General features: G+C 38.6%; 2 protein-coding genes across 6 annotated transcripts in view; one reads left to right on the plus strand and one right to left on the minus strand.

The window, feature by feature from the left end:
* LOC116952868 (thialysine N-epsilon-acetyltransferase-like) overlaps positions 1–24,149 on the minus strand; it is a 42,178-nt gene extending 18,029 nt beyond the window's left edge. For 3 of the 4 annotated variants that reach the window (XM_076073450.1, XM_076073437.1, XM_032972557.2), the window contains exon 1: positions 11,555–11,724. The gene's annotated coding sequence lies outside the window, so the exon portion shown is untranslated. Of the gene's footprint in view, positions 1–11,554; positions 11,725–24,019 lie in introns of those variants that run through there. The other variant, XM_032972546.2, reaches the window with a different exon arrangement.
* LOC116952842 (centrosomal protein of 112 kDa-like) overlaps positions 1–24,461 on the plus strand; it is a 55,252-nt gene that overhangs the window by 12,209 nt on the left and 18,582 nt on the right. For both annotated transcript variants that reach the window (XM_032972533.2, XM_076073428.1), the window contains 11 exons: positions 1,958–2,057; positions 2,713–2,831; positions 3,433–3,576; positions 10,035–10,189; positions 13,919–14,048; positions 16,920–17,012; positions 20,212–20,271; positions 21,084–21,163; positions 21,271–21,406; positions 23,338–23,445; positions 24,041–24,223. In XM_032972533.2, the coding sequence (XP_032828424.2) occupies positions 1,958–2,057; positions 2,713–2,831; positions 3,433–3,576; positions 10,035–10,189; positions 13,919–14,048; positions 16,920–17,012; positions 20,212–20,271; positions 21,084–21,163; positions 21,271–21,406; positions 23,338–23,445; positions 24,041–24,223 (1,308 nt within the window). The remainder of the gene's footprint in view (positions 1–1,957; positions 2,058–2,712; positions 2,832–3,432; positions 3,577–10,034; positions 10,190–13,918; positions 14,049–16,919; positions 17,013–20,211; positions 20,272–21,083; positions 21,164–21,270; positions 21,407–23,337; positions 23,446–24,040; positions 24,224–24,461) is intronic.

The following is a 24,461-nucleotide window of genomic DNA, read 5'->3' on the forward strand; positions in this document are numbered from 1 at the left end:
TTGGTCTATCGGCCTATGAGCCTTGTGAACTAATTATTTTCAGCAGCATTTGTATTAGCAGGCAATCTAATACAAATCATTAGCAGAGTGTGTCCTCTTAATGAAATGCTGAGGTTGTCTGGTGTTAGAGGCAGGAGCTCTCTGCAAACATTGTAGGGCCTGCTAAACTGACCTAGGGCAATTTATCATTACAATTACATTTATATTTGTTTAATTATATTATTACAGTTACAATAACACTAATTACTATAATTGCAACTATACACAAAGGAAACTCGTTTATTATGAAGGAGGGATGATGCCCGCTGGTAAGAATATTGATGGAGTGGCAGCCAATGAACAGAACACATCCGAGAGGATGTCCACCAAAGCGATGGAGCCATGAATTAAGCTCGTGTACAGGTGTTGGGTAGATTATGACATCGCAGCATCATGAGAGATGTCGACGGCTTGGGAAGGCCCTTATTTACCAGGAGATTGACCAAAGCTGTTGGTTCCAATTCACAAATATACTTTAGCACAGCAAAACAAATGAAAATTAACCATTTTGGTAGCATATCCACCTGCCCACCCGTGGTTGTTGGTCTTTGTTTAAAGTTGGAAGGATTTAACACCCTGTGTAGTGCACGTAAGGCATGCCAGTGTGATACTGGGTCCATGCCAGATGCCCGGGGTAGAGGATACCACCACCTGGGTAGCTTTAATTAGTGCGGTCGTTTTGAAGGTATTGTCAGCTTTTGTTCTCGTGCTAATTGCAAGCACATTAATTTTGTAATTTATAAAAAAAACGTATAAGCCTTAGATCCATAAACAAAGAAACACATGTAATTGAATTATACTTTAAACAAATTGGTACAGAATGCTGACATTTTTTTTATACAGCAGGCCTGATAATGTCATGAGGGCTTGGTAATGAACTTAAGATTTTAATTGTAAAACGATAATGTTATGTGAATCATTGGAGCCTAAAAATAATGTCCTATTGGTACATGACATTAAAAAGGGTCATGATATTTGAATTTTCAGTACAGTGTTTTCAGTACTTTCACCATTTCTATGACCCTACATTTTTCAGTCTGATCTGTACCTATCTGCTTGGGTGTATCTTTTGTTTGGAGGTACAAATTATTAACTTCTGGGAAATACCAGCAGGGTCCCGATGTGCCTCTGATTATCCAGCTAGCTGCCCTGGATTCCATTTAGACGTCCTCATGGGGGTTCAGAGATGACATTCTGGGTCACCTTTTTAATTGTTAACCTTCGTGTTGCATGGGAGGCGACCCGCGGGAGACCAAACGACAGGCTTATTAAGGCGAGCTGAGATGGTGCGGATGCTGGGCCACACTTGTGTAATTATAGCAGATGACCTTTCTCCCACCCTTCACTAATCCGAGGTCTGATGCAAGTGTGTGCCGTCTGCAGCGGTTTATTAAGAATGCTGCCGCTTAATCGGTCTCTCTGGGAGTAGAGACTTGCTTGTAGCGCTACATTTGCAATGAATGCACCATGGCAAACTGTGAAACTGGAACGAACCCTTAAGTATATGTGTGTGTTATGATGTTTTTGAGCACCATTGTTTAGCATTTCTTTCCAGATTGCAGCAATTTTTATGGCTGTTTTGTCCTTGTATATAGGTATATCTGCATTTTGGGTCCAAATATTAGAATATGCCATTTTGGATGTATATTTTAATTAAAGTATTTATCATAATTTATCATTATAATTAAAGTATTTATCATTAAACTCAAAACTGTGTCCATTCTCAAATAAGCAACAGGTATTGCTCATATCTCTTCGCGATCTTGAGCAAGTAACTTAAATTACACATTCCCATGGTCATGGCCAGATGTTTCCAACTGACAGTGTTATCATGAACTTATATTGTTACAATAATGCTACATTTGTATGGTTATAGAAGTGTAATTCATGAATTTAAACATTGATGTTGTTGTGGCAGATTTTGGATGGAAAAAAATGTGAACTGGAAGAACTGAATGCAGTGCATCAGAATAAACAGAAGGAGGCTGCAGATGCAGTCAGAAAACTGGAAAAGAAAGGTGAAAGGTCAAGTTTCACAGTACAGTATTCCCTCGTTATTTGCGAGGGATAGGTTCCAGAGATGCTCGTGTAAAGCTAATTTCGAGGATAATGATATTGGCCTACGAAAACCATTACCGTAAATAAATAGGTAAATCTATGATATACATGAAAATTATAATACAACAAAATTAAAATTGGTTAGAATAAACAAAGTCACTAAAAATAAATCTTAAAGTATTAAAATAGTTTTATAATGAACTTACCTTAAGTTATGATGATGCTGTGCAGCCAAATCACTGTATCTCATAGCTTTGTCTCACTTTATCGCATCACATTCTCTCTCATCACTTTATCTAATCACTTTATTACTCTCTCATTCTGGATGCAGTCATGTAGAGTTCCAGATACGATTCGCGGATAGCCAAAATCACGGATAGCAATTTCGTGAATAACGAGCGAATACTATATGATACATTTTCCTGTTTGTCTGCATTTTGTACAATGAGCTAATGTATATTTTATAATGACCTGTATACTCTGATTCTCAATTGATGAGATATTGCATGGAAAATTTCATTTTAAGAAATAGGCTAATTTCCAAGTTCAATGTGACAAATTTCGTGATGCTTTAACAGCCAATGAAATCTCTGCAAACTCATCGGTTTGTTGCAGTTGATGTTTTAGTACAAGAATCACAAGTTGTCCGAGAGACCAAGGACAAACAGATTGAAGAGCTAATGAAGATGATGGGTCAGAGTGGGAAGAACCTGAAAAATGAGTATGAGAAAAAGGTGGGTCGAGGCTAAAAAAAAAAAAGCCATCCCTTGGTGTGGACCAATCAGTTTCAAGGAAAATGCATATATTATCATAGTATGTTTTTTGTTTGCATTTTGACTGCAGGTATTGTGGTTAATGCAGACATGAATCCTTGTAAAAGGTTTCAGTTTTGTGTTTTAACATCTAAACACCTGTTTTGTTGCAGAGAAAAAAGGGGAAACCCTATTCTCATATTGATGTTATTGTCCATTTATTACTTAAATGTTTCAGTTTTGTTGCCAGAAAAAAAAGGGGAAAAACCCTGTTATTACATTTTGGTACTGGCAAAGGAGGTCTAATGATGAAATATTTTATCTGATTAATATATATAGTATCTGCATGTGTAAACATATATTTTTATGTTAATAGGAGATTGAATGATAGAAAAATTACATGTATTTATCTCTTCGGAATCATATTATTTTATGAGGATGCAAGGAGTTATCCAACTTAAAATATGATACCAGAGCCCTTTGCACAACCTAGTATCACAATCTCAAGTGTTATCCTCTCATACGTGTGAGAAGCCTTAGGGCGGCAGCCAGAAACTGTATGATGCAACCCCTTTTATATCAGCTGAATGAAGCCATAGCCAGCCTGGAGCAGGAGCGCCTGGAGCTGCAGAAACATCACACGGAAAGCATCCAAGCACTGCTGGATGAGACTAACATGCGGTTGGCGCACATGGAGGCCGAGCACAAGGCACACGCCCTCCTAACTGTGAGTTGACGTGCGCTGTGAGCTGGGTACAATGCTTCTACCTTTTGTAATTTGTTTCTCTGGCCGAGTGGCACTGTAGTTGGAGCTGATTCACGGTTAAAAATGTTTGTGGCGTTCATATGATCAGAGGTCGATTCAGCTCATCATTCCCCCGCGCTCAACAAAGTAACTTTATATTGACATAGAAAAGTTAACAGTGGTTGTCCTACGGGCACAATAGAAAATGTGGAATTTAGATCACTGGCTGAGCGACTTGAAGATTAGTACTGACTCGTGCTCATTTGAGAAGGAATAATTTTGTTTTAATAGTTATAATTTTGACCAAAATATCAACATGCATCTTTAAGAGAGCCTTCATATGTAGTATATTTTGAAGAAGTTAAGTAAATTTTAATTTAAAGCTTTCGTGACTGCAGGGATACATATTCTGGTTCTTTCGGTAAAGTCACGTAGAAGGGAAACAATAAAATAATAAAAATATAAAACAATAAAATTCTCACGACGTTTCGACTGCAACACAAGCAATCATCATCAGGTGTGAAAACCACAGCAAGAAAATTTGAAAAAAGTGGCGTTTTTTTTAATTTTAGCACCACGGAGAGCGATTTGCCAGTTATTCAGATGGACGAGTCCATCTATGTTCGGAAAAGAGGAGGGGGGAGACGAAAATAATGGATGAGGTCTGAAAGCTACTGTAAGCGTGAACAATCAATTAAGACCCGAAATGGTTTATCAAATCCTTCCAATGACTGCGAAGCCAGAATCCATCTTCTCGGTGGAAATTGTCTCTATGTTTGTATATGTGGATAGCCTCATGAACGAATCTCTCATGGTAGCGAGATGGCTTGCAAAGAACCTCTGTCTTGGAGAAGTCAATGTCATGTGAGCCTACTGAATTATAACAGTGATCTGCCACGGCCGAGGTGTTGGTCCTACCGTGTTTTAGGTCTGCTTTGTGTTCACGAATGCGGTCCGAGATGTTCGTTTGGTTTCTCCAATGTAACTGCTACCACAGAGGCAACTTAGTTTGTAAACGCCAGGGTACTGTATGTCCGGAATCACATCTTTTACAGATGGAACCAGATCACGGATTTTATGTAATGTGTTGAATCGGACCTAGATCTTGTGTTTACTCAAGATTTTGGAGATCTTTTTTTGTGATCCCCGCAATGTAGGGTAAAGTGATGGTTTTGAAAGGCTCCTCAAGAGGGTCCTTCTTCATGTTTGGAGTGAGATATTTCGAAACTTGCTGACCATTGTTTAAATAACACTTACTTCTTATGGAGAGGGGATTTCTTTAAACAAAAGGAAGGAGCAGCAATGGGCTCTCCTTTATCCCCTGCTATAGCAAATTTGTACATGGAAAACTCTGAAATAAGAGCACTTGCCTCGAGCACATTAAAACCATCTTTTTGGTTTAGATATGTGGATGAGACTTTGGTTGTCTGGCCACATGGTAAAGATACACTTAATGATTTTCTAAATCATCTCAATGCACAAAACCCGGCCATCCAGTTCACCATGGAAATGGAGGTGAATAACACACTCCCGTTCCTAGATATTTTGCTTGGACTGGCCTAAACGGTAAAATAACACAGCGTTTACAGAAAGCAAACACACACTGATGCCTATCTGAATGCAGATTCGCATCATCATCCAGCTCAGAAATCCTCTCTTATCAAGACGCTCATACATCGGGCTAAAACAGTGTCAGATGGTGAAAGTCTAGTGAGAGAGATCAAACACGTTAAAGAAGCACTACGACAGAATGGCTACAATAATGCTCAAATTAACAGAGCGCTGACTGCCAAATCACGATCGCAAAGCAATACTGCTGAAAGCGATCAGATTGTTAAAACAATAAAAATTCCATATATCTCAGGAGTAACTGAAAAATTAGCCCATGTTTTGCAAAAGCAAAACATTACAGTGAGATTTGGTACAGTACACAAAATTCAAAAACTAGTATCTTGCACTAAAGACGCATTACCTAAATTATCAACAGAAGGTGTGTATCGGATTAATTGTTTATGTGGCAGATGCTATATTGGACAGACGGGATGTAACATCAGCATAAGACTAAAAGAACATCAAAGAAATATTAAATTATCTCAAACACAACTGTCGGCAGTGGCAGAACATGCTTGTCAACAAGGACACTCAATTGATTTTGATAATGTTGAAGTGTTGTGTAAAACTAATTATTACTGGCAAAGACTAATTAGAGAATCCATTGAAATTGAGAGGAATAGAAATAACTTTAATCGCTCTGACAGCTACAGGCTTAGTGCGGCTTGGAAGCGTATTATTAAATAATACATATTACAATTCCTTATAGGGGAAACACATACTAATTAACGGATTACTAACATAGCATATAATCACAATAACACACATTACAACTAATTACTAATCTACAACTCATTACTAATCATAACCATTGACTGATTACCAATTGATTATATAATTACAATACCCCCCCTCCGCCTCAAATCACTGCACCTGAAATGAGTTAAATAATGACGTCACCCTGCTGCTCTATTTAAGACCGGGAGCAAGCGAGGGCTTTACCATTCTGGCGAATTGCCCGATGATGCTGGATGTAATTACCAGCGAAACGTCGTACTCAAACTGTAAATGTTGTGGATTCACTCTTCAACACACCGGTGGGCTAAAGTAGTGAATTTTTGGTCTTTTGTCAACGTGACACTTTTTTGCTGATTGGCCGTGTCGGGTGGTGGAGGGTTACGACACATTTATAAATAACGCGATCTAACCCAAAAACCTTTATTATGAGTGATAGCTTTGCAGATTGTGTAGTCGGAGTAACCATTTGCCTTAAGAGCTTGGTGTACGTGCTTGAGTTCACTGGCTATGTGTTCCTGGTCAGATATGCACCATAGAGCCCAATGCATACGTGACTTTACCGAAAGGACCAAGAATATAAATTAAGTAAATGTTTTTACGTTGATAGGGTATATTGTACTGTCTTGACTTAAAGCTTTCGTGACTGCAGGAATTCATATTTTTGGGTCTTTCGGTAAAGTCACATAGATAGGTTCAAAGAAAATAACAAATCAACTAAAAATAACAATATTTTTTGTTATAGGTTCAAAGAAAATAACAAATCAACTAAAAAAAACAATATTTTTTGTTATAGGTTCAAAGAAAATAACAAATTAACTAAAAATAACAATATTTTTTGTTATTTTCTTTGAACCTATCTACGTGACTTTACCGAAAGACCCAATAATATATTGTACTGTCCTTGAACATATATTAAATTTGTCTCAATAATACTTTACTTTGGATTGTAATTGTAAAGATGATTAAATAAAAATGACGTTACTAAAACATCAAAAGGGTGCAAATCAAATATGCATAAATTCAATACCACATTGCTTTCACGTACCACTCATCCTCATTATGCTGTCCAACATTTTATTGAGTGGCACGGGATCACTTGATAAATAAAACATTGCCACCGCACTGTTGCTTCAGCATGCGAGGCATGCCAGAGGGGCACCGTGGGACACACCACAGCGCATTATCCATCCAGACAATTATCTCCCAACATGCAATTGAAGGCAATATTGAATTTATGAATTTCAGAACACAGCACTTTAGTGTATATTACATTCTGTCCTCTATATTTATGGCCATGCAATTTGATATTTGGAATAGGAGTTGTAAAAATATTCGAAATACTTTTAAAATGTTTTACATGTTGTACCAACCTAATATAAGGCTTATTTTGAAGAACCACATAATCTTTTACACAAATTGTTACTTTGTTACTAATTTACATAAATGATGGGGTGTTATATATATTGAATGCTAATTTAGAGATCAAGATTGTAAAAACAAGATAGAACAAATTAGAAAATACAGGAGAAAAAATAATTCCTCATTCAAACACCCATTTGTCATAATTATTGAATTACTGAGCATGTTAATTGCTACTTGCCTACTGACTTGGGTACTTCCATTAAAAAATAATGTGCTGCAATAAGCATGGGGCTGTTTGTAATTGTAATATCCAGTTTTGAGAACAAACAGTATTACATATTAGAAAGTGACATTTTAATTTGAACCTCGTCATCACGTTCAGTCAATTTAACACATAGGCTTTCGCGACCAGCAATGGTGGAGCCAGGATTTTCAGGTAGGGGGGGCAACCCCTCCAGCAATGAAAAATGATAGGAGTTGTTAGTAAGTAAGGACTTGTCCCTTGCTTTTTGTGTGCGGCGATGGCGCAGCCATCGATGGAGGGTCGAATTCGAACCGCGTTGTGTGATCGGCATCGTGCTCGTTGAAGGTGTTGATGCCTTCAGGGAAGTCGTCTACTGTATACGAAACTGCGCACAATTCTGTAAGTCACTTATAACTGCTTTGCCGTTACTTATTGGCAATTCTGGACTCAGACTATTGTCTTATCATCTCATAGAGTCCCTGGCACGTAATAATATGCTAAACAGTGGCAGTTGGTTTCACAAAATGCCGATTTATTACTAATAAACCCAAATGATCCGATCGAAATAAGGGATTTCGATCGGATTATCAGATCATTGGGGGGGAACGTGCCACCCCCACGTTATTTATAAATGTGTCGCAACCCTCCACCACCCGACACGGCCAATCAGTAAGAAAAGTGTCACGTTGACAAAAGACAAATAGTTTACTACTTTAGCCCACCGGTGTGTTGACGAGTGGATCCACAAAATGTACAATTTGAGTACGACGTTTTGCTGGAAATTACATCCAGCATCTTCAGGCGATTTGCCAGAATAGTGAAGCCATTCACCTGCTTCCGGTCTTAAATAGTGCAGGATGACGTCATCATTGTTGAACCCCATCACGTTTCGAGATCACAGGCGGAGGTGGGGGTGGGGTGTATGCATTTATGTAATAGATCAGTAATCAGCCACTTAGCATGTGACTCACCTGTAATCAATTGCAATATGTGTTGCATATTACTTAATAATACGCTTCCAGGCTGCGCTGAGTCTGTCACTATCATAGTGGTTAAAATTATTTGAATTCTCAATTTCGATTGCTTCTCTAACTAGTCTTGGCCAGTAATAATTAGTCCTGCATAACACTTCAACGTTATCAAAATCAATTGAATGTACTTGTTGGCAAGTATGCTCTGCCACTACTGATAGCTGTGTTTGGGAGAATTTAATGTTCCTTTGGTGTTCTTTCAGTCTTACACTAATGTTACGTACCGTCTGTCCAATATAACACTTACCGCATAAGCAATTGATCCGGTATACACCTTCTGTTGATAACTTCGGTAATTCATCTTTAGTGCTTTTGCAAAACACGAGCTAATTTTTCAGTAACTCCCGAGATATATGGTATTTTAATTGTTTTGATAATCTTATCACTTTCAGCGGTATTGTTGTTCGGTCTTGGTTTGGTATTATGAACATTAATTTAAGAAGGGCCCTCAAGAAGGGAGGGCCCATGATCTCTCCCATCTTGAGGCATTGCCATCGAAGCATGTGGTCAATACCTATGAAATATGTTTATACCATCCAGCTGGAATCGCTGCCATACGTATTACATAGACAGGAAACATGAATATTCTTTGGGTCTTTTGGTAAAGTCACATAGATAGGTTGAAAGAAAATAACAAAAAACTACGACGTTTCGATCACAACACAAGCGATCGTCACCGAAAGACCCAACGAATATGAATTCCTGCAGTCACGAAAGCTTTAAGTCAAGAGGAAACATTAACATTAAATTGGCATTGGCTATACAGCATATGTTTCAATGGCAACTCCAGCGACACCAGCCAGATGGTATTGGGGCCAATCACCCATGGAAAAATCACGATTCCTGCAGAAATTATCCAGGGTGGAGTCAAAGGCCTTTGACATTTATTACTGCTTGAATTGCCCAATTGTAATTTAAATGCAGCACTACAGCACTGAATAAACCTGCACACAATACTGCTGTATTCCCCACTTAATATGATTAAGGTGGAACATTGCAACCTGTTTGTTAGTAGTTAAACATTTTTTTACTGTTTCTTTTAGGTCAAGTTTGAAATAATAGCTTTTTCTTCTTAAATATACATATGCAAGTCAAAGACAATTAGTCTCCCTCTCCAAATGAGCATGGGACAGTGGTCTTGTCTATTTGTGGTATTGATTTTTTAAAGGAAATTCCGCATTTCTATGGTGGGGGCCAGGTTATCTTTTTAATAGCCTCTATTGACAAATACTGTTAAACTTCAGTATAAAGTCTCAGGCACCTTCAAGACAATTCATGTTAATTGATGGTGCTTGTATTTCATTATTTATTTTGCTATCCACCATAAATACTACATTTTCTCATAAAATGTAAGGTAAATATTTTGACTTCTATAGCTTGCAACAGTGTCATCGTAATGTTGACCTCTGTGTCTGGTGGACCCAAAATTATCACCGTTCCACCACCACCGCCAGGGCAACGTTAAAAAGGAGCTGGAGGCCCGTGTGGAGCAGCTGAAGGCAGACGGAGAGGCACAAGTTAAACAGAAGAGCCGTCTGGAACAGGAGAATGCAGAACTAACTCACAGGAACCAGGCCCTCTCCCGGGAACTACAGGACGTGAAGGGTTGGTGAGCTCTTTGCACGAACAATCAGGTCATGATTCAGGATCACCACTCGATTCATTAATGAAATCTCTGTCTCATTTTCACCATCTCATTTTTATTTGTCTCGTTATTTTCTATATTATTTGGACAGTTTTGGTACTCCAATAATATGCCAATGTAGCGTTACCATGTCAGTTGCATATAGTTGGCATAAGCAGTAAATAATACATTCTTGCACGTAATTCTTTGATGCTTGTATTGTGAGTCTAAGCCTCGATTTAAATTGATCGATCAATGTATCGTTATAAGTCCATTGGCAAATAATGCATTTCACATTAGGGGCCGTCCATAAATGACGTCACGCGATTTTGGCCGATTTTTTACCCCCCCTAGTCACACGGTGTCACAAAAAGTCAGACCCCCCCTCCTCAAATATGACGTCACAAAGCTCTGCCCCCCCCCAAAAATAAAACATGCTTCAAATCGCTTGAAACTATTGCCATTGTAGTGCGTATTTAATGTGGCGCTGCACTCTGATGTTGTAGGAGAAAACATTTATTTAAAAAGTCTATTTAATTAAGTAGAACGTGTTGTCTATATTTATTTAAAGTTGTGTATTTTGATGTGACGTCACATTTCTCAAACACTCCCCTCGTCACACATCGTCACAAATGTCTGACCCCCCCCCAGGTGCGTGACGTCATTTATGGACGGCTCCTTATTATAAAATATTACACGTAAAATAATATAACTACAGGACATTACTTAACACGTCTTCTGCACTGTAATTGTAATGTACAATGCCTATCATTGGTGATCATAAACAATACATCAAAATAAACAATACGAAATACATCTATATACATAATGACAAACATATATAATTAGCATTTGTGTAAAGTATATTGAATTCCTTCTTAACTGATTAGAAGGTCATAGAGCTGTCAATATAGTAGTCGCCTTACCATGGATGAGGAGAGCTAATTAATGTGTAGCTAGCAACAGTGGCTGTGGCCCAATCATCAGGAGGGGCTGCATTTGTGAGTGCGTCAATGAATGAGTCGCAAGATTACTCCAAACCTGTCCTCTAATGTTGGCTAATATTGGTCTTTCAATGCATCTCAGTCTTGAATACACAGTGAATTCACATAGGGATTACATACAACACATATCATTCACAACAGAGGAGGTGAGTCTTGTACATGGTTATGTGTTGCACTGTGATTGCGTTTGCAGTTACTATAGGTTGCTGTATTGGTAAACGATAATTATCTAGACTTAAAACTTTCGTGACTGCAGGGATTCATATTCTTGGTTCATTCGGTAAAGTCACGTAAATAGAAAATAAACTCCTTAAAAAGTTTTTTTAAAACAACGGTTTTAACTCACCCTCGAGAAGTACGTCAATGATGCGGGGCCTGCTACCACATCAACGCTTACTTGAATTAATTGATTACTTGATAAATTAATCTTGAATGGACAACTTTTTTGTGTGTGCAGTGAGGGTGCCCGTAACTCGTTAACACAGAGCAGGCGCGCCTGAGACACGTGGCGCCTGCTTCTTGGGCGAGGTGATTCGAGAGTTTAGGGACCGTGGCGTTTTTGACCGACTCAAATATATATTTAATTAATAAGCCGTCCATACAGAATGTTAATTGCTTTTAAAGAGCCAATTAATTTATTAATTTTGATACAGGCATTGTCACCAGATCTGAGTACGTGTACACAATTTGGAATTCATTGGACAACAGGAAGTAGACTAAATTTTGATTACAAGATTTGACCACGACAAACATAGGAGTCAAGTTAAGTAAAACCGTTGAACAAAATAAAAAAATGAAAATAAAAATAATAAGATAAAATACAAATAATAAAATTCGATTTATTATTTTACATTGATTTTATCTTTTTTGATTTAAAGCTTTCGTGACTGCAGTAATTCATATTCTTAGTTTTTTCGGTAAAGTCACGTTGTTGTTTCCCTTCAACGTGACTTTACCGAAAAAACTAAGAATATGATTTTATCTTATTTTATTTTTTTATTTTCTATTTACGTGACTTTACCGAAAGAACCAAGCATATAAATTATTGGTTCTTTCGGTAAAGTCACGTAGAAGGGAAACAATAAAATAATAAAAATATAAAACAATAAAATTCTCACGACGTTTCTACGTGACTTTACTGAAAGAACCAATAATATGAATCCCTGCAATCACGAAAGCTTTAAATCAAAACCAAGCATATGATAATTATCTAATTACAAATTTAGTGAAATTCATATTCTTGGTTCTTTCGGTAAAGTCACGTAGAAGGGAAACAATAAAATAATAAAACAATAAAATTCTCACGACGTTTCGACTGCAACACAAGTAATCATCATCGGGTGTGAAAACCACAACAAGAAAATTTTAAAAAAGTGGCGTTTTTTTAACGTTAGCACCACGGATAGCCATTTGACAGTTTGTTCAGATGGACGAGTCCATCTATGTTCGGAAAAGAGGAGGGGGGAGACGAAAAATAATGGATGCGGTCTGAAAGCCACCTTAAGCGTGATCAATCAATTACGACCCGAAATGGTTTATCAAATTCTTCCAATGATTGCTAAGCCAGAATCTATCTTCTCGGTTGAAATTGTCTCTGTGTTTATATATGTGGATAGCCTCATGAACGAATCTCTCATGGTAGCCAGATGGCTTGCAAAGAACCTCTGTCTTGCAAGCCATCTGGCTACCATGAGAGATTCGTTCATGAGGATATCCACATATACAAACACAGAGACAATTTCAACCGAGAAGATGGATTCTAGCTTAGCAATCATTGGAAGGATTTGATAAACCATTTCGGGTCTTAATTGATTGATCACGCTTAAGGTGACTTTCAGACCACATCCATTATTTTTCGTCTCCCCCCTCCTCTTTTCCGAACATAGATGGACTCGTCCATCTGAATAACTGCCAAATCGCTCTCCGTGGTGCTAACGTTAAAAAAACGCCACTTTTTAAAAAAATATATTGTTGTGGTTTTCACACCTGATGATGATTGCTTGTGTTGCAGTCGAAACGTCGTGAGAATTTTATTGTTTTATATTTTATTGTTTCCTTTCTACGCGACTTTACCGAAAGAACCAGGAATATGAATCCCTGCAGTCACGAAAGCTTTAAATCAAAATTTAGTGAAATTCGTTTATAATTATTGCTACTTGTAAAATGTATTATTTTAATCCAATATATATGGATATTGCACAACTGCTATAGCCTTTATTTTACTATTATAGAACCAGTCAAGACAATAGACCTGTTGGTGGGTACAAATGTTTTTGATCATTTATAATGAAAGACAAACACATCAGCAGAAAATAATGGTGATTTGGGGTTTTTTTGCCAATAATTAGTGATAACTACTTTAATCAACAAACGAAAATGAATTAGGCCAAACAAGTTTGTATGTGTTTTTTTTTACAATAATTTGCACAGAGACCATGTAATAGAGTTGCAGAAACCCATTACAAAACAAGAAAACTGTAAAACCAAAATAATAAAAAATATGTCTTATCTTAACTATACATTGGATTGAAACTGGTATGCTATAAAAAGCATAACCAGAAATGTCACATAGAAGAACTTGTGTATGCGATCAGGACGCTACGTGATTGTGCTGTGGCATAGCGCGTTGTGTGGCACAAGATGATTTCATGATTGGACACTCTACGTTGAAGCACTGGCGGTCAGTCAAGACAGGTCTCCTTGCCTGTAGGTTCTCTGCAGCACAGCGTGACACAGAGCAGCTCTCTCAGGAGCACGAGCACAGCGTGAAGCAGCTGCAGGCCCGCCTGGAGGGCAACATTCACTTCCTGAAGCAGGAGCATGCAGTGGCAGCCGCCAAGGTAAGGACGTCACGCTCAGCTGTGCCTTTAAAGCCCCTCGCCACCCGTTCTTACCAATTATCAAGTAAAAGTGTCTCCCTGCTCAAGTGAGCCTGGGGTGGTGCTCATCTCTGTTGGTGGCCCTAAGCCAGCAGTGTCATTTTCACATGCCTAAAGTGAAAGCCAACGTACACCGTGGAGATGAGGTGACGAAATCAGCATATGTGCAGGTGCTAGATGCTTTGTTGCATCGTGGGACTGAGATATGGAGATGGCTTGGCTAGGCCTTCGTCCAGCAGTGGATTAAGCATGGTTGATGATTGTGAAAGCTAGACTTGATTTGAAGCTTTCGTGACTGCAGGAATTACTCTTTAGTTTTTTCCGGTAAAGTCATGTATAAATAAGAAATAATAAAATAACATAATAGCGTACGACGTTTCGGTTGCAACACAAGCAGCCATCATCAGGTACGAAAAAACCAAAGAGTAATTCCTGCAGTCACGAAAGCTTCAAATCAAGTCTGAACCACCTCTACGGGGAGGTATGAGGTCTGTGTCTTTGTGTTGTCTCTGCTTGTGTATCTGCCTTTGTGTCTTGGCTTGGATTTGTGTCTCTGTGCTGTCTCTGCCTGTGTGTGGGCCTTGGTGTTTCCGAGTGGGTGCTGCCGCGCCCCACTTTGCTCCATGCATACCTCATGCTAATTTTGTCCCATTGTCTCTCAGCCTTACCTTCTCTGCGACTTCACTGTGTGCTTGTCTCTGTGCTGGTTCACTCTACTTGGATGTCTGTGTGTGTGTGTGCGGTCTGTATTTTGAGTTTCATACTTAACTTGCAATTTAGCAATCTTTGAAATAGCGTGATCAACCGGACTATGCGTTAATTGTGTTTTGACCGACCGTCTGTGTTGCTTTATATGGTTTCCACATTTTGCTAAACCCTGTTTGTTTGGTATGCTTCTCTCTCTGTGTCCCCTGTTGTATCTGTGTTAGTTCCCCCTACTTGGGTGTCAGTATATACATTTGAGGTTATGTGTTTACCCTCTCTCGTAAACTTAGCTCTTCTGTACCTGATGATGGCTGCTTGTGTTGCAACCGAAACGTTGTATGCTATTACGTTATTTTATTATTTCTTATTTATACGTGACTTTACCGAAAAAACCAAAGAGTAATTGTGAAAGCTAGTTTAACCAAAGGCCAACCTGTTGGCTTACTACGAAGTAATCCATATTTTATCGGTCTGTGTTGACTTTCGACTGGAGTTTGAAAAGGCAGCTTTCTGGTAATGAGTCGAGTGCTCAGCCACAGTGACACCTGGCGATTGCTAATAACTACAAGCATATTTAATTATGTAAAAAAAACTCGGAATAGTCTTGAAGTAAGCGGAGATTTGAAAGGTTAAAGGGGATTTTTTGTTAATATCGAGAAGCAAATTTCAACGACCGCATTGCTATTGATCAATACATATTTTGATAGATTAATAAGCTGCATTTCCTTTCATTAGTGTACACACAGTGCTGATTGCTTCTGATGCCACCGTTCGTGATATGAACTATTTACAATCAGTACTGTACAGTGTTTCCTTTGTTTAAAAAAAAAATCCGAGCCACTGAATGACATCACATTCTATTGTATGGGGTTCAAAAAATACACCACAGCACATTTTGAAGCAAAACAACCAAATGTATTTTAATGCTGCTGATTTTTTTAAGTGCATAATAAGCTTTATGTTTAGCTTATTTGCTGAAAATAAACAAGTAATATATTTTGATGTGGGTCATTGTGGGGATGTGTATTTAACAACACTTGATAAAAAGCCATTGTTTTCTGAGAATATTTATTTCAAATGGCAGTGCTTTTGCACACATGTAATCTGCTCAAAAGTACAACACATATCCATTGTTGTGGACAACTGTTATTATAGGGGTCGCAGAGTCAAAAGCATAAGTGTTTTCCATAGAGTAGTTCGTGATGAGGGTTGGCCACACAATGGCTTGTGACTACTCCTGGAAGAGCATTCTGAGCAGTTTATTAATCGTGCAGGAAATGCCCCTGTTTGAATCCAACCATCGTGTGAAGTTATCTGTGTGGACACATTGCACTGCTTGCTGTTCGTTACCCTGGACATAGGGCACTGCAATAATTTTACATAAAACCACTGAACCCCCGATTCGCACAATTAGCTATGTACGATGTGAAATAAGTGCAACAGACATACATACTGCATGGATTTTGTGTTATTATTAGGTTGGTTATGTTAAACATATTTTTTCTGTTCATCATTTTCATTCACAACAGCTTAAATGTTAGGTTTGTAATAAGGGCGTAATTCAATCCTTCATATTGCGTTCATGTAAAATCAAACTATATTACAAAAAAATTAAACCCACTTAACGCTCATTGAGTTGTTTTATGTATAATTATATATATACTGTACCTGTTTCATCTTGCTCATTTTGTTGTCATTTTTGAGAATTAACTTTGTTGAATAAATATAAGAGGGTTTTTTTTCATAAGGAGGCTCATTGTGAAATGTTTGTTCACTATGTAACACGTGTACTTATTTGTGAAGGCTGTAGTTAACCAATTTATTAATGATTGGAGCTACATGTGTCCTGTTATGGCAGGGATTGGTACCCTTTTGGAGGCGGAGTAAGTAGTTCAATTATCTTGAACACAAAACTCCATTCTGCAGAGCAGTGGACTTGGCATTTCAGGGGCAGTCCAACATTGTGTTTTACTACAAGTAATGGTACTTGGTAAAGAATAAACAAAAAGAAAGTTTTCATACTCATTTGATGCTCTCCAGCTCAATCAAAAGGCAGCTATTTTGTTCAGTGATTTACTTCTGCTTTTGAATAGGATTTGCTTGTACTTTCTCCTTGGTAATTTCCAGGCAGCAGCAGTCAGAGAAGATCTGGAGATGAAAGTGAACATCCTAAAGCAACAGCTTGAGGAGGTAGAGCATCAGGGGCAACTGCAATTGAAGGTAAAGAAACATCCTCACTCAGGCTTTCCCGGGTATTCAATAAGATGCATGTAATAATTCATTGATAAAAGTTGATTCTTGCATCTATTTGTGCATGTGAGAATCAATTATTTAGAATATATACAAAATACAACCATATTATATGCAAATGTTACTACCTTTCATGCTGATGGCACAAATGAGTCAACAAATTATACAAAAAAGAAACATCTTCTTTGGTTCTTTCGGTAAAGTCACGTAGAATGAGAATAAAATAATAAATTGATAAAATAAAATAACACAATAATATTCTCACGACGTTTCGGCCACAACACAAGTGGCCTTCATCAGGTGAAGGGGCAAGACTGTCTGGTAGGACAGCGCTGGAATGAGGTCCTACCAGACAGTCTCGCCCCTTCACCTGATGAAGGCCGCTTGTGTTGTGGCCGAAACGTCGTGAGAATATTATTGTGTTATTTTATTTTATCAATTTATTATTTTATTCTCATTCTACGTGACTTTACCGAAAGAACCAAAGAAGATGAATCATTGCAGTCACGAAAGCTTTAAATCGAAAAAAAAGAAACAATTCACGAACCAATACGGAAGTTCATGGAATCTCAGGAGAAGAGCTTAATAAATGCATTACTCTAATCTAAGTAATTTTTCATTGTGCCATGAGGTACTTGTAACTCTTTTTAATGTTCCAACTAAGATTGGAAGTTTTTATGCCTCATCTTTGTTTTGTATTTCACCTTTCTGTCTCTAAAACGGGTGGTGGGCGGATGGTCACTCTGAACGAAATTTAGTGTAAAGTTGTGTTCAAATTAGGGACTTATTCGATTGAAAACTGGCCAATTTGATCCAAGGGTTACTAAAAGAACACACAAACCAGCACGAAAGGGACCTTCAGCATCCTGGCCCCCTACCCTCCCTAACAGAGCCGTTATCTGAACCCTTTGGTCTCATTGCGACCCAAGGACATACTGCTTTTTACACGCCGAGCACAAGTGCTGAAAAATCAGCAGTAAATAGGTGACAGGAGTGCACAAAGTGTAAGCTTAAAGCACCTATAGATTCGTAGGGTTATTGCTTATTAAATCATACAAATGTATCTTTAGAAATCCTAGGGTAAATCATACATACTCAATACTTAGAAATCCAGTATTATCAGTGGCATAACCCCAGGGATATACTGTTTTTTTATAATGCTTTTAGAAATGCATAAATCATTTCACTTTGTTTTGCGTGAAAGGGTTATTTTAAATGGTCACACTGTACTCGTTTATTGTAAAATGGCTACTGTACCACAATTCAGGAGAATAACATGCATATAACACTTGACTAACAATCAAACAGACTATTTTCAGCTGCATAATCATATTGTTATTTCGGCATATCAGGCCTTTTTTCAAACCGCGCTACTTGATTATGCCTATAATGCATTTCCTACGAGTTGTATGAGGAGATGTTTTAAAAGTTTGTCTATTGTAATATTTTGTAAAACAACCAATACCTCCCATCTACATGAAAACGTTGCAAATGTTTGCTTAACAGTATTTTAATGACAGTGTATTGTCACAAGAATCGCATTGTACATAGCTCACAAAATTATTCACTTGTATTATTTTTCCATTTCAATATCTAAATTTCATGCCTTTAAAATGTTTATTCTTATATTTTTGCATTCGGTAGTTTTTTTATTGATAATATATCAAGAAATGGATGCATTGCAGTATATAGTTCAGTATAATATTGGTACAATTTACTTTTTAAAAAGTCTTATCAAATAGCCATTCTCCATAAAAGATAAACTGGCAAGTGAATTCTGTAGATTCCCATAAAAAATAGTGCTCCTCTGTGTAAGGATCAGTCTCTTTAAATCGCACATCAGAGGTTAAATAACAAAGGCTTGACACTGAGCTGAGAGATTACCTCAAATAGGCGTCGTGCAGCACATCGCATGTTTTCATTAGAATTTTAACGAGCATTCTCATTAGACTTCAGTGTGTCCAAATGGGATTATAGCTGGCGGTAATGAATTCTATTTGACTAAGGGGGTAGAGTATTCATTAAGAGAAGCTTTAAAGTTTAATTGCTTATATAAAAAAAATGTAAATGTTGTTTTACAAATGAAATGTTACTTGGCCACAATGTATCTTCACGTAATGGTTTTTAAAGTACAATATGATCACGGAGTGTTGTGCTTCTTTCTGAGCCGCTCATAAATTATGAATGCCACGATGCCTGACTCATAATCTGGGATTAGGCCAGATGGATTTTCTTTTTCCACCCAAACCACCTCCCAACTTTTAGTCACACCACATCAACCCATGAAAATGACAGTGCAGTGCTGACAAGTGAGCTTCTGCAGACCCATTTTAAAGTGAGATAATGTATTCAGCGTGTCTCTGGGAAGCACAGTGTTTTGGCAACTCCCAAGTTATAATTGACCTGCTGGGGAGCTGGAACCTTTCTTGGGCCTCGTGGGATCGCTGGCCTGGTGTCAGGCCTCCTATCCTGGCTGTCTGTCGGCCAGGCTACTGCTCAGATTGTGCCTGGCCACTTGGGAAGAGCAAAACAATGTCCACATCTGCTGTCTTTCTGGATTTATGAATGCTCTAATTTTCGTGTATTCATATTTGTGTGTGTTATATGCTGCATACGTTTTATTTGTTCTTACAGCAATAATGAGCACAATGGCCAATACATATTCTCTCTTTCATTGCTCTGATTTAGCACTGCAGTACTTACTAGTAGTGAGTGAAATTTGTTTTTTGTTTGCCTTGAGTCCATATTTATATTTGATGTATTCCTATATTTATTGTGTTTTGTGCATTTGTTATTAAGCTGATCCAATCTGTGTGTTAACAATATAAAGGTTCAAACATCCATAATAGAGGTTTTTGGGTTAGATCGTGTGAATCTATTAGTGTGTCGTTAAAACCCGCCACCACCCGACACAGCTAACTAGTAAGGGTTGTCACGTAAACAGAACATGCCAATTCGTCACTTGTACAGTTTACGTGACAACCCTTACTAGTTGGCTGTGTCGGGTGGTGGCAGGTTTTAATGACACATTTATATATGTACACGATCTAACCCAAAAACCTCTTATGGATGATATTGGTCACGAAAGCCTGCATGTTGAAAAGGTTAAAGCATGTATTTGTTGGTTTTATATATATGTAATTTCTTAGCCACACCATGTTTTTTTCAGGAATCGGAAGCAATATTTCGGGAGGAAAAATTTCAGTTAGAACATCTTCATGAAACAAAGGTATGGTGCATGCGCCACTTATAGAGGAATTTGCTTGTCTATTAACAAAAAACATTTCACTGTCAGAATTTAACCTGGCAATTAAAATAAAATAATGTATTCAAGTCATTCATATTTACCACTGTATGGGATTCTTAAGGGGTGGTTATGCTATGGATCTATGTGCTCATACATTTGTAGACTTTACACTGCTGGCTCAGAAATACTGACTAATGAGCATTGCCTCTCTCTTTTGAGCATGGAGACAATGGAAATTATTATATGATCATATTTATAATTCTGTTATCTTTCAGTGTTCTACTATAGCTGTGAGCCCAGCTCATCTTTAACTGAAGTGAATTGTAGATTTACTGATGCATTGGCGGTGATATCTGTATGGAGAATCCCTAATCCAGCTTTACTTTACTCTTTTCTTCCGAGTGTATCTGAAGGATTGGAAGCTGGTAGCCTTCAGTCAGATAAAAATTGGCTGCTGCTTAGATCCCTATAGCATTCCTGCAGTCCCAACCCTGGCAATATTACAGCTGTCTCAACATATATGGCAAACCCTTTGATGAACCGAACTGCATAAAATAGGATGCATAATTTAAACACAGGAGGGGAGACTGTAAGTGACTAGCAGAGGGTGAAAATGGCTCCTAGAAGGCAGCAGGTCCCAAGAGATATGTGCATGTTGTGTGAGTTGGAGTCGAAGTTACTTACGTGAGTTGTAAATTATTTGTGGGAGCATGAACAGAATGATTTTTTTTGGAAGCATTTGTTAAATTATACAATTGGAATGTGCGCATTTAACCTTAATTATATTTTAACAGCTGAAATCTGCACATGACAAATTGGAGCAGGAAAAGGAACAATGCCAAAAATCCATCACCGCATTAGAAACTGCATTGAGGTTGGTTATTCATCTTTTTTATTGTATATAAATGGCATTCGTACCACCTGTGCAGATGTGCCGCTCTTTTCACGCATGTGGATTTAAGCAAAGGGCTTTCTGTGTAGGGACAAGGAGGAAAAGCTGAGAAAGGTGGGAGAAATGCAGCGCGTACAGGCCCGGCAGGCCGACGCAACACTGGAGCAGCTCAGAAAGGAAGTGGAGCTTAACACGGAGAAAGTGTTGATGGAGATGAAACAGCAGGTTCACAATTGTCTTTTTATTTTGCAGTGGGCACGCACTTGACGCACACAATAAACATGTATGTTTGTTTGTTGAACTTCTTTCGCACCGCACGTAGCCAACCGTGATTGGATAAACCTTGTATGCAGCACTGGGTGTACAATTTGTACTCTTTCAGGATTGACCTGAACGTTTGGTAAATTGGCCATTACTATCTGGGTTACAGAACTGAAGCAACCTTGACATAACAATGTCGGTTATTTTTTCCCCAGCCAATGACATTTCTTGGGTTTTTGTCATTTTTACATTTTAATGAGTCATCCCAATGGAGTAGAGTAATGTATGGTCAAATAACCCCATGGACCACATGGCGTGGGGTGGTCTTCGTCCAGCAGTGGATTAACAAAAGGGCTGTACGTGAACATAGTCATCCCAATGCAGGAGGGGACTGCATTAGGATGATTGACGAGTGGTTGTCCTGTGGGAGAAAACTGGAGGACACTCGTACAAGTGGATGTAACTATACACACAGGTCAATGACCCACTTTTTGTACTGCCACCATCTAGTCACCTAAACCAGCAGATTTAGAAGTCTCAACACATTTGTGCAGTCTACCATCCCCTAGCCAAAGTTTGGATGACAGATGTGTGGTACCACACCCAGCAATGCCACCTTTGTCTAGGACCCTAACCAGGTCTGACAAATAAAAGGCGAATAAAATAGCTGTGCACGATTGTCTGAAGTGTTTTAGCCTGCGTTGAAAACAGTACCCCTTCATATATTGTATTACTTTGCTTGTTTACCCAGGAAAGCGTCACTGAGTGTCATGACAATTTCTTTGGTACGGTCCTACCAAATTTCCACAATGGACGGCAGTGATTCCTATGTATATTCCAATTAAGCAATTTGCGAGAAATGTTATCAAATTTGGACCATGATGCCTGTACACACTGGTCTGCTCTTGCAAAAACGTCACGGGATCTTTAACGTCCACTGTGAAGCAGACGGCATCTATATTGACGGTTAGCACACCAGCAGTATGAACGAGGGCAGCCACTGGATTCGAACTGTGAATTTCTGCAACAAGCGGCAAATGCGGTACCGATCGGCCATTTGACCACCCATCTGTAGTTCAGCTTTTTTGGCATGTCGCTAAAAACAAAATCACAGATCAATATTTGTTATACTGTCTTGACAGATGGTACATCGTTTGGCATTCGGAAGTATAAACAAGTTTGCAAGTTGAGAAAAAGATGTACAGTATTGTAAAATTGTGTCTTGTTAGTTTTGTCGGCATTCATCTTAAGATATCGACTAAGTAGTGTTTTTCGTTAGTGAAGGATGCAACTCATTGGTTGTATTTAGGCTTTTCTGTATATAATTTAAAGATGTTACTTAAAAAAAACTTATAAAATGAACCACCTCCGTTTATTGGTCAGGAAGTTTACCCATTATTTCAGCTAAGCATCATGATCATAATCGTCAGCCATGGTAAATCCACTTCTGAATCAAGGCCTTTCCAAGTTTCCACTGTGCCTAAAAATAAAATGATTTTATATTTGCATATATATCTAAATAACTCTTGAATATTTTTTTCAGTTTATTATATTTTTTCGACCTAAATCTTAATATATTGTTTGATACCATATTTTTATCTAAACACATTTCTTATTTACATTTTAAGCTATTTAATGTGCATACTACATATATGTATACATATATGTAGTATGCACATTACATTATATTTGCTAATCCTGAAATATTTTTTTTATTTCTATAGACTTTTAAGTAACCAGGGGTGTATTCCACACTTACTAATTGATGTTGACAGAGACGATTCTTTGATGCACGCTATGCATTTACTGTGGTGCCAAAACATCCTTTCATTGCTTCCAGCTGCCATGCTGGCCCCTGTAAATCCAATTTTTCGCTCATGTAATGTATTCTGTAGATGCAGAGGGTGGAGGAGGACCTCAGAAGAGCCAAGGCCGTGCGTGAGCGGCAGGCCGAGGAGTTTTCCCATCAGCAGCAAGCACTACAGCAGCAGCATGAGCAGCAGGTGATGGCGCTTCCACTTGGCTGTCTCCCGGCACCGGTGGTGTTTGACATTTACCTGTGCCCACTGACTCCGTGAATGCCCGGTATAGCCACTTATATTGCAGTGAAGACTTCAGCGCTTATCCCTGCAGTTGTTTTTATTCGTTACATGACTGACGCACCACCCGCGAACTGTTTTATAACTACATGTAGAAATGCAATTGAAAGACAAGGGAGTGTATTAACTCTTATCTTTTTCTCAAATTGTTGTGCTTAGGTTTAAATTAACGTATGTAATTTAAATAATTAAAAAGACACCCACCAATTTATAACGATTCAATCATACCTACGTTGTGAATGTTAATAAAATAATAATGTTACGATAAACATTTATTAACGGACACTGCGCATGTGATGTCAATCTTAAGTTACTCGTACATTACCAAAATTTTGCACAGCTCTTCTGGTTTTCGGCTAGCATTTCCACTTAAGGTACGCTGTACAGGACGATAACAACCACACCCAGCCTTCAAAGTAATCGCGCGCACGCACCCTCACGTCGTTCCACGCCGTCGCGTCGATGCGACGCAGCTCACCTATATCGGCCGTCCAATCAGCTGCGGGACGTGCGGCTCCATTGCGAAGAGGAGAAGTCTCGACTGCTGGAGCAGCACGCCACTCACATGGAGAGTGTTGCCCGCACACACGCCGCCACCCTCGAACAGCGCCAGCGCGATCTGCAAGCCACCGCGGCCGAGCGTGAAAATCAGGCCAGAGAATGGAGGCACAAGGATGCAGAGGTAAGCAATGTGCGACGCCCTGTAACACGTGCGCCACCACAGCGGCAAAATGGCAGCGTCATTGTTGTCATCGTCGTGATCGTTGTAAATGGGATTTGTTTGAGATTTTTTTTTTCTTTCGCCCGTACGGCAGAAGGGCCCAGCCATTTTTGTGCATTCGTTGCGCATTTGTCGTGTGTGCGACATTTCAGGCGAAGGGGCCAACATGAATCCTTTCCAGATGCCTTTCTTTACTTAT

The sequence above is a fragment of the Petromyzon marinus genome, chromosome 3 (assembly GCF_048934315.1).
Source record: "Petromyzon marinus isolate PM22_M1 ecotype Great Lakes invasive population chromosome 3, UKy_Petmar_22M1.pri1.0, whole genome shotgun sequence".
Lineage (NCBI taxonomy): Eukaryota > Metazoa > Chordata > Hyperoartia > Petromyzontiformes > Petromyzontidae > Petromyzon > Petromyzon marinus.